At 41.5% G+C, this 13,749-nt stretch overlaps 1 protein-coding gene across 4 annotated transcripts in view; it reads left to right on the forward strand.

Annotated features, from left to right (window-relative positions):
* LOC106889728 (sodium channel protein type 5 subunit alpha-like) overlaps positions 1-13,749 on the forward strand; it is a 214,053-nt gene that overhangs the window by 169,041 nt on the left and 31,263 nt on the right. For all 4 annotated transcript variants that reach the window (XM_014945075.1, XM_014945076.1, XM_014945077.1 and 1 more), the window contains 2 exons: positions 5,854-6,008; positions 9,833-10,006. In XM_014945075.1, coding sequence (XP_014800561.1) covers positions 5,854-6,008; positions 9,833-10,006 — 329 coding nt within the window. The remainder of the gene's footprint in view (positions 1-5,853; positions 6,009-9,832; positions 10,007-13,749) is intronic.

Here is a 13,749-nt window from a genome sequence, read left to right on the forward strand (position 1 = left end):
CAATGGGGACTACCACCACATGATGTTTAAAAGCTGAGTAAAACCAAACCAAGCCCAACAAAACATGTTAACTGTCTTCCTAGGGAAAAAATCAAAGAACAAAAACATGTTTTAAGGTACCGTTTTTTTTCTCTAGCCATAATATCTGAGATACAGTGGGGGGTTTTCCATCAGGAAGGACATGCTGGTATTTTGTTGTATCTAGTTTTCAGACATCATAAAACTCTTACAGTCGTATCGCGTGTTCAGAATTAAATTAATTCAGGTTGGACAGGACATCTAGATTTCAACTTGTCCACCCCCTCGCTCAAAGCAGGGCTGACATTGTTGGTGGACTGGGCTGCCCACTGCCTTTGCTTCAAGGCATCACATCGTTGTTTGTAGTGGCCTCCAAGAGGATATGTTTGGAGGAGAGTAGCAGCAGATAAACAAGAAATGTACCCTTGTAAAGCCCCTGGAAGAGTAAAAACACCTGGCAGACCATGGCTTTGTCAGATGCTCTCTTGGCAGTGCCCAGTTGCAGCACACAAGAGAAAACTCAAATTTCCATGTGTGTCTCAGGTACCTGAATGCTGGAGACCATGATGGCAAATCTCTTCCATGTTAGGCCTAGAGCTGCAGAATATAAACCCCAGCCATGCACTCCAGTGGGTCAGCAGGATCCTAAGATGAAAAAGGGGGTAAACAAGGAGGGTCTGCAAAGAACATGTTCCCACCGTGCATGGGGACATACTGGTGTCTTAGGAAGGGACTACAGCCAGGCTTGCTTTCTTTCTTGCATACACAGCAAGCCAGACTGGTCATTAGAAATCCAAATTGACAGATATTTATATATCCATTAAAAACACATTATGAATACCTGCCTGCTTGAGTTTATGCTGAGGAAGCTGTATTTTCTTTGTGTCAAACCAAGCAATTCTGTAACCAGCATTCAAACCTAAGCAAAATATCTTTTTGTTCTCAAAATGAGTGTCCCAGTAATTGGGAACTCCTGTGTAAAAGTTGCTATAGGATTACTGCAGTTTGAACACAAGGCACCAGACGTGTTGGACCACAGTATAGAAGAAATTAATTTGTCTTCCTGGTTTACTGAAGAGAATCAGCAGCCCAATCCAGCCAAAACATATCTACTCATTTTATATAAATTAAAATAAATATATTGGTGTGAACAAGCAGTGGATTTGTAAAGTCTTTACTCATAAGCCTGAAATAAATAGGCTTGGCTGTCATGCATGGAGAAAATTTTTGCAGTATAGCTCCCACACTTATAAAGAGATTTTCTTTCCCAGTGCACCAAAGTAATGCAATCAGGTCTAACAGCTCCATGGTTATAATGCACCAGGCTAGAAAATGGGAATGTGGAACCAAAGGAATATTTACACAAAATGCATTGTAAATTAAATTCCTCCTGCTATTTTTTTTTTTTTTTGGTAACTTGTTTATCATTGTGGCAGATGCTTAGGTAAGAGCTTTCTCTGTCACACCTGCAGTGGAGACTGCAGTTTAGGACCCATTTTAATCTTCAGGTTTTGATTGTGCTATAGGACACCCCGGTAACTGAAGGAAGCAATTCCCTTGTTATGAAAACCAAACAAAACCTAAATAATATCATGATATACTGGTGCATGTGGAAAGGTTTCTTGGTAAATAGGTCTCTGTTTCATGAGAAATGATGCGTAATGTGAATTGAAAACAGACATTGGTCTTAGACAAGTTGGCCACTAATGCAGCTTCCTGGTTTACCAGCAAATAACTTGACCTTTTAGGGCATTTTTTTCTGCTGTTCTGTGTTTCTGTTGAGCAGTAACCTGCTACGCAAAAGGCCTTAGTGGAAATGAAACAGTTTTCCTCAAAAAAGATGTAGCCCAACATGAATTAGGGCGGCAAAACTAAGTCCTGACTAAATCACAAGGTGGTCAGCTTCTTCTGCACAACCTGTTCCCTACTAGCACTGATTTCAGGGGGACAGCACAAATCTATGAGACAAGGCAGCATGAGTAATGCTGTTATAAGAAATGCCAAAGCATTTGCTCCTGCCTTGACACTTGCTGTGCTAAAAGGTGTTAATGAATAGTCTTCTTCATCTGCGTAAAATAGCTTTCAAAACCTGAAGCCTGGGTCTGCTGACCACCTACCTTGGTGTAGAAGCCAGCTGGAGTTGTGATTGCTCAGACCCTCTCCAAGTCGTGCCTTAGACACGTTGGAATGGGTTTGATATTTTGATTTCACAGAAATGGAAAAAAAACCAAACCCTGTTAAAATGCTGACCAACATCAGGTAATTTTTTTTGTTGTAAACTTTGTTGTATTGTGAAGCTTCTAATTCAGCATTTAAGCTTGGGTCAAGGTCACCAGAACAGTGAGCTACCAGCATTACGAGAGAGTTCAGAAAAGCACAGGCATGAAATAACAGTCAGTGAGGGATATCAGAAAACTTGAAATGGAAATAGAACTTTACTGATTCATTAAAAGACCTGTTTGTGATCAGTTTTCTTTCTTTTTCCTCTCATTTTTCTTGTTTTCTCTCAGTTTTCTTTTTTTTTTTTTTTTTTTTTGTTTGATATATGAATAGTTAAAAATAGCATTTCGTCTGAATTGCAGCCGGCGTGATTATTCACGGAAGTGCTACTTGACATTAGTAATTGTATCAGAATCTGGTCTAAACATTTCTGAATTGGGCCCAATCAAATGCATGGGATTTAATAGCGCTGTGATTTTGGGCTGACTCATCTGAGAAGCTATTTTGGATTTTTCAAGGTATTACTGTCAGTAACTAGGACTGTTTTTTTCAGATCAGAATTGCATGAAAGCCATCAAAGAGCATTAAAAAAAAAAAAAAAAAAAAGATTAGTAGTCCTAGCTGGCTTTCTGTCTTTAAAAATACCTCTCTGTACCTGTAGATTATCAGATGGAAGCTGACTGAATCAGCAATAGCCTGCCTATACCATTTATTAGGTATTTTCCATCACAAATGAAGTGACTTTGGAGCTCATGGTGCCCTGCTCATTAGTATTTAATTTGAAGGTGATTCCCTAATTTTAGCTGTGCCTGGGCTCAGGTAATCAGGCTTCCCGTGTAGTGGAAAGACAGGGGCAGACTCCTCCAGGGAATGATTCATCCAACTGTCTTACAGTGGGGAAAACCACCTCCTGAAGATCCTAACCTTTTCCAGCGGTACTTACAGAGCGTTTTTTCTGCACTTACAGAGCACTTCTGCTCAGTAAGAATATGACAGAGCATGTCATGGCTGTTACTAGCAGTCTAAGCATTCATCTAAGAGACTAAAAAGCCAAGCAAGAAGTAACTTAGGAGAACAGAGGGGAAAGTTTCCAGAAAAATGTTTTAAGTCTGAAAAATGCTGTTTTTTTTCCAAATGAAATTGTTTATAAGCATAAGGTAAGCTCAGGGAAAGTTTGTCATTTTATTCTGCTAGACATGGTGGTTACCTCCAGTGCAAAGGGGTATTTCAGGTTCCCATGAGAAATCCACACTTACATAGTGACCAGCCTGTTCATTAGGCTGTTCACATGATGAATGAGGGATCTAAGCCCAAGACTTTGGTCTTCCTGATCCAATCTGGGTTGACAGTAAGGTGGCCCGTGTACCTGCACAACTGCACAGAGGGTGGACCAGATGCCTGAAAGCTGGTAATGACCACACAGGTTGTGGGGGGAGATAGAGTGTAAGTTCCATGTCCAGTTCTCTGGCAGCACTGCAACTAATGGCCACCTCTGTCATGTCATGCTGGTGGGATTGTACTGCATGGGCATCCCTAAGCAGAGCTGCCATATGAGTTTGTGAGCTCAGGGATCCTGGTACCGTGCCTGAAGTCTGTTCCATGTACTTACTTCCTAAAAATATACCCAGATCACATGCATTAGCATCTCTGAGCACCGTACTGGTTTTAGCAAAAAGTAGCGACTAACATGATATCCCTTCATCCCTTGACATGATTCTCTGGTGTTCAGCATTGACATGCTTATAAGGATAAAACTGTCCTTTGTTGGAGTGGTACCTGACCTACAAAGAGGCAGAGAGCTGGTTCTTACACTTCTAACTTCTCCTAGCATTGTGTTCTTCTCAAATAGTTTGATTGAATTAGAGTATTTCAACTGAGCCCAGAACTCTCTGTATTCCAGAATACAGTGGTAAATTGGGAACTGGTGTGGGTCTGTGTGATGGAGGCATTTCAAGGACAGACAGATTCTTGCATAGCTGTCCCGTTACCTTTGCATAAATGGTTTACTGTCCTGTTAGTCCCATACCAAAGTCTCATACATCCAAGAGACTACGCCTACCAAACACCTCCGAAATGTGGGGGGAAAGGGGACATCTGGGAGTGGTTCATGTATGAAACATCCTACAGCTCTCTTGCTCCATAGCAGGGAACTGGATTAATAAAAAATTACAGAAAATGCCAGGAGGACCACAGCAGACTTAGCTGCTCTCTTCTTCCTGGCAGAGCCCCGTTCCAGCTGCTTGGGAATCCCGGCATCCCGGGAGTTGCACTTGATCTCCTCCCATATCACATGCAGCTCAAGCGCCTCTGTTATGCCACCTTGAATTAACAGCTTCTGCTGTCTGCGTAACCTTGGCACTCACCCTCTTTCCTTCCCCAGCTTCCCTGCCTAAATATTATTTCTACTTGCGATAACTTTGCATTACATCACCATGGTGAGATGTCCTCCCTTGTCACTTCTGAGCAGTTGTTGTATGCTTCAAGACACTGTTCAGCTTTGGAAGCAGTTGGCCCATGATTTTTTTTCTCATGATGGGACTGATAAAGCTCCATAGTTTTGTCTCTTTCTATATAACACCTGTATCAAATGTAGGGTAAAACCATTGCTTTTTGAAAATAGTTTCTGAGTGTCATTCTCACCAGCAAATGAAATTTTAGTCAAGTTATGTGACTTAAGGCTGAATGGCCAGCATGGAAAAGGACATGCCCCAGCTACCAGGGTGTCCTCTAACACAATTTTAAGTTCTTAACCAACACAAGGCAATGTACAGGGTGTTTTTTAAAATGGGAGAGATGGATCTGTCCATTACCAATGGATGTTGCTAAAAAGACTAAAAATGGCCAAGGTTTGGCCTATCAGAAATCCATGTTTGGTTTCCATTACCACCCACAGCATTTAACTATCACAAAGTATTTATCAAGAGGGTCAGAAAGTGTTATGAAACACCTATGGGGAGCCCTCGGTGGGCAGAAACTGAGGGTAAGAGAAGATATCTAAATTTCTGCTGACATCAAAGTGGATTTAACCACCTAAATATCTTTTCCAGAAGTATTTTTGTAATTATTTTCTTAAGCTCGTGAGAGTCCAAGAGATTAAAATCTGTTCCTGCTTTTCCAGTTTGAGCCTCTTCAGCACATTGGTCCCATCTGCACTGCAGCACCTCCTCCCCTCCTCTCCCTTTCATCAGATTTCCACCTTTAATCAATAATTCTAGTGGTACCATAATTCCAAGAAATTATCCTTTTTCCATTCAGGAGGATATGGAGACTGTTGCTGGAGTCATTAGTCCTGATCAAGGGTGCTGCCTGAGCTCACCTAACATGATGTGATCAACTGGAGTGCTGGTGGCTCACAGCCAATATATTCTCTATCATAAAAATCATTGGGAGAAATCATTTGTGCACATTTTAAGTAATTTGGAATGTTTTTTAATAGAGGGGTGAGAGGGGGAAACAGAAGGCAGAGGAGAAGAGGTTGGTGAAAAAAACAAGGGAAGGAAGACTCCATGCAACAGCTAATTTCTAGGAGAAATCTTTATTTGCAGCTCCTTATTGCAGCTTTAAGAATTAAATGGGCTTTTTTTTTCACAATTACTTTGTTTTGCTCCTTTTCAGTTTGTGTGCGATTCTTCCCATGCTGTTCAGTGGACATCACAAAATTTCCAGGAAAAATTTGGTGGAGGCTGCGGAAAACCTGCTACAGAATTGTCGAACACAACTGGTTCGAAACTTTCATCATATTCATGATCCTGCTGAGCAGCGGAGCCCTGGTAAATGTTACAGGATTTCCTACCTGGTTGAAAGTGGACGTGGGTCTCGGGGAAGGTGTTCTCCAGATAGCTGTCTCTAAGTCTTTATGAAGCCCTATTGTTCACTTCTCAAAGCAAAGCATGTTTGGGGCTAAAACAGGTCTTCTGCTTTTCCGATTTCACCTGCCTTTACCATAATGGGGGGGGGAAACTGTCTGCTGTTATAACATAAAATTATGATGTCCACGTGTGTTGAAAAGCAAATCTTTAAGGAAGTCTGTGAGAAGAATTATCCCAGAGTTACTGTTCAGCGTCCCATAACTGCTTCATGGTTGTTCCCATCTGGAGCTTGTATTTTGCTCCAGGGATGGCTTCTTGGGGTTTTTTTGGCTTTTATTTTTTTTTTTTTTAACACATTTTGTAACCACAAAGCAAGATCACAGGGGGCACTGAATCAGTGCTACACATGGAGCTAGTGGGTGCCAGTCATGTTTTGAACAGACTTTGGCTTAAACCCCTGTATGTTCCCCACATACAGCTCCTCCTTCCATCCAAATGGATGTGTATGCATGGAAGCTGGATGGTCATTATCCAGGACTCTGATAAAGGATCCTCTTCTCCTGAGATCCCACTGCATACTGGGATTATCCTCTCTCTATTGTCCGCCCTGGGCTCTTCATAGTGATGGCAGCACATATTTATGTTGCTCAATTATGTGTCAGGAATGTCACTGAAGTTAGTAGGATTTGTCTCAGGTTTTTATCTGGGCATAGAGCAAAGGGATATATCAAGAGTTCTCCAGGCTTTGGTCTGGTGGTCACCGATCTTCTCCTCCCTGATGAAGTAAGAAATACACCTACTAAAGTTGCAGGCAGTACCATGTTTGGACAGGTTATCCGTGTGTTTCTGGAGGTGATGATTAACTTCAGCCAAATGGATAAACCTGCCTTAAATAGTAAGAGGAACATCATCTTAGAAAGGTGCCTGCTTCACCTCCTTAGGGCAGAAAGTCATGATGCAGGACAGCTGGTAAGGTAAAATTTAGTAAAAAGGGCTGTAGAGAGAACAGGCAACAAACAAGATAAGAGTAAACTTACAGCACACCACAGCACCGCACAAAAGCCAAACACCCCACTGGGTTGTATAAATAAGCATGTTCTTCCACTCCAGTTGGCATCAAGGAGGCCTCAGCTGGAGCACTGGCTTCAGCTCTGGGCATTGCACTTTGGGAAAGACATGGGCTAATTGAAGAAACTCCAGAGGAGAGCAACACAAATTATCAGTGGCCTAAAAAAAGAGAAAAAAGGAAGTACTGGGTTTATGTAGTTTAAAGAAAGTCTCTGCAGGGAGACAAGAATAAATGTTGATGGAAAAGGAAAGGAATGGACCGTTCTCCAGGTCCACCAGGGATGGGCTGAAATTTCACCCAGTGGATTTTATTTTATTATGAAAAGCAAGAGGCTAAAGAACTGGGTAAATAGTAGGCTGCTGAAAAGTGTCATAGTTTTGGTGAAATTAATGTAGTCTGCCAGTTTTTGTACCAGTTTGAGGATCACCATGTTAATTTTTTTACACATTTTAAAGGAGGCATGTCACTTGCTATAACACGCATTAGATGAATACACTTCCTTACATATGTAATTAAAAGTGCCTTAGATACTGAACGCTGCAATATAAATCTCATTTAATTTTCATTGCATGCATTCATTTACTTTTTTGCGATTTTCAATTTAACCAGTGCAATTCTGTATAAGGGCAAATTATGCTGCATTTTCTCACATATCAGCACTGTGCTTCAGTATTTGGATGGAAGATGTTGGAGGGAATACACAACTTTTTTCCTTCTGTTATTCTTGGGTGAGCTCTTCCAAAAACTGAGCTCATCTGGCTACATCCCTGGGACGTGCTAAGTTCTTAAGGGAGTTTAAAAGCCAGTATATATTTGTGTGTGGTAGTTAAACCATCATAATATGTCTATAGCTTGCTGCAAAAGATCCAAACCCCTTTCTTATGCATTTAAGCCATAAGCACCTTAACTGGGATTCTGTGTTTTAATAGTAAGTATGGATAACACTGCAGGTATCCTCTTTAACTCTTTTTCAACACGCAAAGCAAAGCAGGAAAATAACCCTTAATGATGTTTTATATTGCAAAGATTTCATCCGTTGTACCATAAAGCAATGCAAAGCACCAGAGTTTTGTCATTTGGGTAATATCCATAGCTCATACAGAAGTACAGTGCACCTGAGGCACGCAGGTAGTGTATTTTTCATCCCTTATTAAGCTGCTTCCTGACTCACAGTGTGCTTTTAGTAGACAAAACACAATATATTTTTTGACAAGTCAGTAGAAAATAGGGAGAGTAAAGGAGGGAGAGGAGGAAATCGCTTTAAATAGTTTGTTGTTATTTTTGCAGTAATTGCAAAGTACAGCAAGTCATCTGACAAAGTGAGTGAGCCCCTACAAGAAGCGATAAACTCCAATCATCTCTCTGTGTATTGTTTTCGGTGGCTCTCTCCAACAGCTCTTTCACACCCTTGAAATATCATTTTTGAAGGCAAGATAGGAGACAGAGTTGCAGTGAAAACGTCACCCCAAAGTGTGGGGACAAATGGACAAGCTTTGGCACAGGGTGCCAGAGCTTTCTTGTCAGTTTAATTACTGTTCCCTGGCAGGCAAAAGAGCAGTGTGACTGCTTGAGTGACAAGTAACACACTTCTTGTATCTCCAGGCACTGGGTGTTTGCTAACTTTCTGAAGTTCCTCAGAAAGCAGCTACAGATCTTGAAATATGTAAATGCAGATAATTAAGAAGATTAGCGCAGATCCCCTCAAATAGTGTTTCGCTTTCTTGCTGCCAAGTGCTCCGGGTCACACGATGGGACGAGAGTAATATATATCAAAGCTTGGGTCATCCAGGTTACAGGGACACGGGAGCAGCTTGTGTAATGACAGTAGCAGGGGAAGCAGACCGTAACCGCTCCTCAAAACCCCAAAAATGGGCCATATGTATGCAACCTTAACACGAGGATCCTGCGTTTTATTTCATATATATTCTAAAGTCAAAGCTAAATTATGAGACAGCTTTATTTGTTTTGTTTTCATGGGCATATTGCTTTATATCTTAAATATTTTAACGGGGTTATTAAGTTGCTTGTACTTGATACAGATACTGAAAGTCCTTTGATGATGCCCTGCGTAAGATTAGTTAGAGAGACAGATGAGATGGGTAGATGGATACCTTGACCTTTAAAACATAATTGTTCTGTTAAGTGAATAATAATGAGTATTTCTTGAGGCAGATAGTTGTAGCTACCTTAAATGTGATGGCTGAACAGAAGCCAGGGAACTGTGGTACTCTATAACGCAGGCTTAAGCAAGTTAATAACCCAATTTGTCATCATTAGCAATAAGATGTATTTGCCTAAATGCAATAGTCAGATTCTGCCTCCTAAAGACAAGCATCCTATGCCCTGGGGCATCTGAGGTGCCCCAATAGCAGTAGCACAGGAGCCCTCGGACGGCTTGGGGTGGCACCTTGCTCATACACGCATGTCCCCAGATCTAGGGTGCTTGAGCTCCTCCTGCACTCAAAGGATGTCTACTCAATACAGACAATAGAGGCTGGAGAGAGAGACAGCTAAACGTGTGCCTATGGTAAGGGAAGGCTGAACAGACCTCTGTTGGGGTCAGTCCTATTTGTGCCTGTGCACTCATTGTGGTGGTAACATTAAAATATATCAGAAATCACAGACAGGACAAATAATTCTATAGACTTATAGCGCAGCACCAGGGCTTTCCAACACAGCTCAGTAGAAGTTTGTAATCGATCTTTTGTACTTCCAGGCTTTTGAAGATATTTACCTTGAAGATCGAAAAAACATAAAAACCATGCTGGAATACGCCGACAAAATATTCACATACATCTTTGTCTTGGAAATGCTCCTGAAATGGGTGGCTTACGGCTTCAAGAAGTATTTCACCAATGCCTGGTGCTGGCTTGACTTCCTAATTGTAGATGTAAGTATCATTTTGGAACTAAAATGCTTCTGGTGTTGGATTTTATAATGCATAAGAACGGGCTGTTAAGTCTGGCAGCTTTCTGTTTGCAAAACGACAGCCATCACTCATTCTCAGTAACAACCCTAGCTAACCTCAAAGGAAGTCTGGAGACGTGATATGTAACCCTGCATCCCCAGGAATCAGCGTGCCAGAGCAGAGGAGATCACTGCTCAGAGGTGTCACCCTGCTAATTTGAGTCACATTCCCTTCTCGTTCCTAGGAGCTCTCTTTTTCTTTTAGCATTTAACATCTCATTCCACACTCCTGCCTAGCACAAGGTCCAGTTACCTCCAACTGCTCCACACATGACCTCGACACACAAGTCTTTCAGCAGATTAGAGAAGTTGTCCTTGGCGTAGTTTCCTGGAGAGGCTGCCAGGGGCACGTAACAGTATGTTCAGTACCATCTCCCAAGTATTTACCACTGAAGGAGTCCAGAAGAAGGCGTGAATAGTCCTCCTGTCAAAGCAATTTCACTATTACAAAACCTTACAAAATACTCCAAATCCTTGAAATATCACTATGCTTAGTTGCCCTACAAGGATAATCCTTAAAAGCAAGTAATAGTTGAACAAAAGGGACCTCATGGCCCAGGAGTGTTGCTAGAACTAGGCATGTCCCCTCCAAAGTTCCACATTGCCTGGATGTGGGATCTGCCAAATTCAGGATAAGCCAGCAACACCATGTCCTCCTGATGAGGGTTAAGGTTTCATCACAGCCTATCAATAAGGAGGCAATTATCTCCCTGAGGCCATTTCTTATTAGCTTGAGGTATTAATGTGGAAGGCTGGCAGAGCTCTGCCATGACTGTGTAACTTATTAAACTTTTGATAAATTATTTTTCCCCATTTTACATCTGAACCTTGACTCAGGGGAGAGCTGTGCTTTCTTTGGCCCTGGTCCAGGAAAGCACTTCAATGGGACAATTTACTTGTTTGAAGTTATGGACATGTCTAAGTGCACTGCTGGATCAGAGCCTTTGGAAGCTTCACCAGAGCTTTAATAAATTGATTTATGAAAAGGAAGTTCTTTACATGAATTGTAGGTCATAAATTCCTCTTTGCATACAGGCTTGGAAACCTCTTAAAGGGAAGGCACTCGTTGTTCACAGAATAGCTTCAACAGAAGAGGAAGGCCTGGTTTAATTATTTAACCACAAAATTGGAAACCACCAGTTCCTAAGTTATAGCCCAACCCCGAAAACTCTGCTTACTGTGGTTTAGGTGGAATGACACAGCTTTTCTTTCCTGGTTTCTCCATCTGTAAGATGGGACTAATACATAAAGTATTGTATAGGCTTCCAGGAATTTGTTAGTGGAGTTATTGTTTTAATGAACTTCTGAAGACTAGAAGGGCTGGATGAGGGCTTGATATTGTCACAACTCTAAGTAGGGGTCTTCCTGATGGGAACAACAGTTCGTACAATGAATTTGCTGAAGTAGTTTGGAGACCAGCTGCATCATTCAAAGTTTAAAATGAAATATATCTTAGAAATATGTACTTTATGGCATGATAAGAGAGTAAAATGGAAACAAAGCTAAATCCTGTCCTCCATGTGAAAAGGCCCCATGGAACAGAAACTGCATGAGAATGTAAAGTCAGTATGTAACCCCAAAGTTTAGGCACATGTTTGCTTTTTAATAGTGGGGTTTGTGGATATAATGACAGATTTTAGAGGCAGTCACAGGTGGGCTGGGAAATGGGCTTCAACCTCCCCTGCTACGTATCCGTAACACATTTGACATAGAAGAGTGCTGTGGGGGAAAGAAGACCTGGGCCCCTGGGACTCCCCTTATTCCCAGAAAATCCACCCCAGAGCCTTCTTACTGGCCCAGAGATTTTATTTTCTTAACCCCCATATTTTGTAGGCCCCGGAGCTAGTCAAAAAGTTGCTTCATCCCTGAATCGTTTTAGTTAGTAATTGACTCAAGAAAATTGCTTTCCCTTTAGTGTTCTCGGTGAATAAAGCTTTTACCCATGCCCCATTCTTTTCTTCAAAGCCATTTCCCAATGCGGATTATGAGATCCCGGTACTATATTTTTAGTGGGTTTAACAGATGCTCTTCTCCTACCCTATTGCTCACGCACCCGGCCACTCTGAATTGGCAGAGTAACATGCTATCATTTTTCTAGCACACTTTTTACTTCAATTTACATTTTCTTTTTGGTCCTTTGAGAACCAAATCACTGCAACTGAGCTGCAGAAGGGAGTGAATGGGCGAATTAGCTGCTCCAAAAGAGGCAGATGAACCACTTGTCTGATTTTCTCAAATTTATTTGTTTAAAATTATTCACTTAAAAATTCCTGATCTGCAAATTATTCATTAGCAGTTTGGTATTGGTATTCAAAATTTAAGCTGTGATAGTTGATTTTTCATTGGACATGTGAAACCATCTATCATCTGTGTTTTCTCATTGTACAAATGAAACTCAGAATCCTTTTTCTGTTGTGAATAATTCATAAAACCAGCTCAAAATTTACAAGTATTCACGATTTCTAAATGGCAAGTGAACCCAGAGGGGGTATAAGAATTTTGCTGCTGATTTTTTTTTTTTAAATTATTTTTTGTACTTACCCTGCCTTGTGAAAGACCTTTGACACTGATTTGGGCCTGTGGAACAGCAAAGGCTCCATCTCATCTTGCAAAGCCTGAACATCAAAACACACAGTAATCCACGAACGGAGAGTTATTATTGCTGGATGTAGAATCCCTAAAGGATGATCTCTGATAATGGGCTTCTCTGCATCTCAAAGAAGTGTGCTAGTGTAGCAAAACCCTAAGAGAGTGCTTTTAAACACATTGCAAAACAATAATGTCCTATCAAGAATGCTGCAATGGATTCTTTGGGAGGAAGGGAGAAAGGAGTAATCGAACCACAAAATACAGGCTCATTTCAATTTAGGGCACCTGGGAAAGATGCCTTGGATGTTTTGGATATACTGAACAAATAGCATTAATGTACATGGTACTTCCTTGCAAATGACAAGTATATTGCTAAAACTAACCCCTTTCTGCAAAGCTTCTCTATGCCCATGAATTGGAGTGGTGGGCACTCAGTTCACAGCTCTTTTCAAACGAGGGAAAAGCAGAGGCTGCAGTGTCTCTGAAGTGTGGACAGCCATCAGTATCACTGTCGGGAATGGTGTTTATGCACAGCCCTCTTTGCTAGGATGCACAGGCAAATATTTTCACAAAGAACAGATATTTTCCAAGCATTCATGCAATCAAAACCTCTTTGTACATAGCAGATTAAACAAGGAGTCTGAACTTGGCCAGAGACAGAGGCACATGGCATTCAAAACGAATGTTTATGAAAACTGCCCTCATCAGGCATGTCCTGTGACAGGCGGAGGCAGTTGGGTTTTAAAACAAGAGGCAGATAAACTCCACCGTTTGTGCACGCTGGTGTCGTGTTTGATGTTCCTTTCAATTGTTTCCTCTGACCTATAAATATTATCTTGAGCTTATCGAGTTTGAGCTTCAGCCAATTAATTCTGCGCTAGGTCCCGGTCTCTGCTGACAGGGGATGGATTATTCTGTTGCAGTGGTCACTTCGGGAAAGGCATCAATCTGGAGCTTAGCATCATTCAAAGACTGGAGGTGTTGCACTCACCAGCTTCTTTGCTTGCTGATCAGGCACTGAAGGCAGAGGGGAGACGCTGGTACCCTACAGAAGTCATCGGGAGAAAGCTGTTGGGA

This window comes from Calidris pugnax, unplaced genomic scaffold, assembly GCF_001431845.1.
Source record: "Calidris pugnax isolate Ruff unplaced genomic scaffold, ASM143184v1 scaffold54, whole genome shotgun sequence".
Classification (NCBI taxonomy): domain Eukaryota; kingdom Metazoa; phylum Chordata; class Aves; order Charadriiformes; family Scolopacidae; genus Calidris; species Calidris pugnax.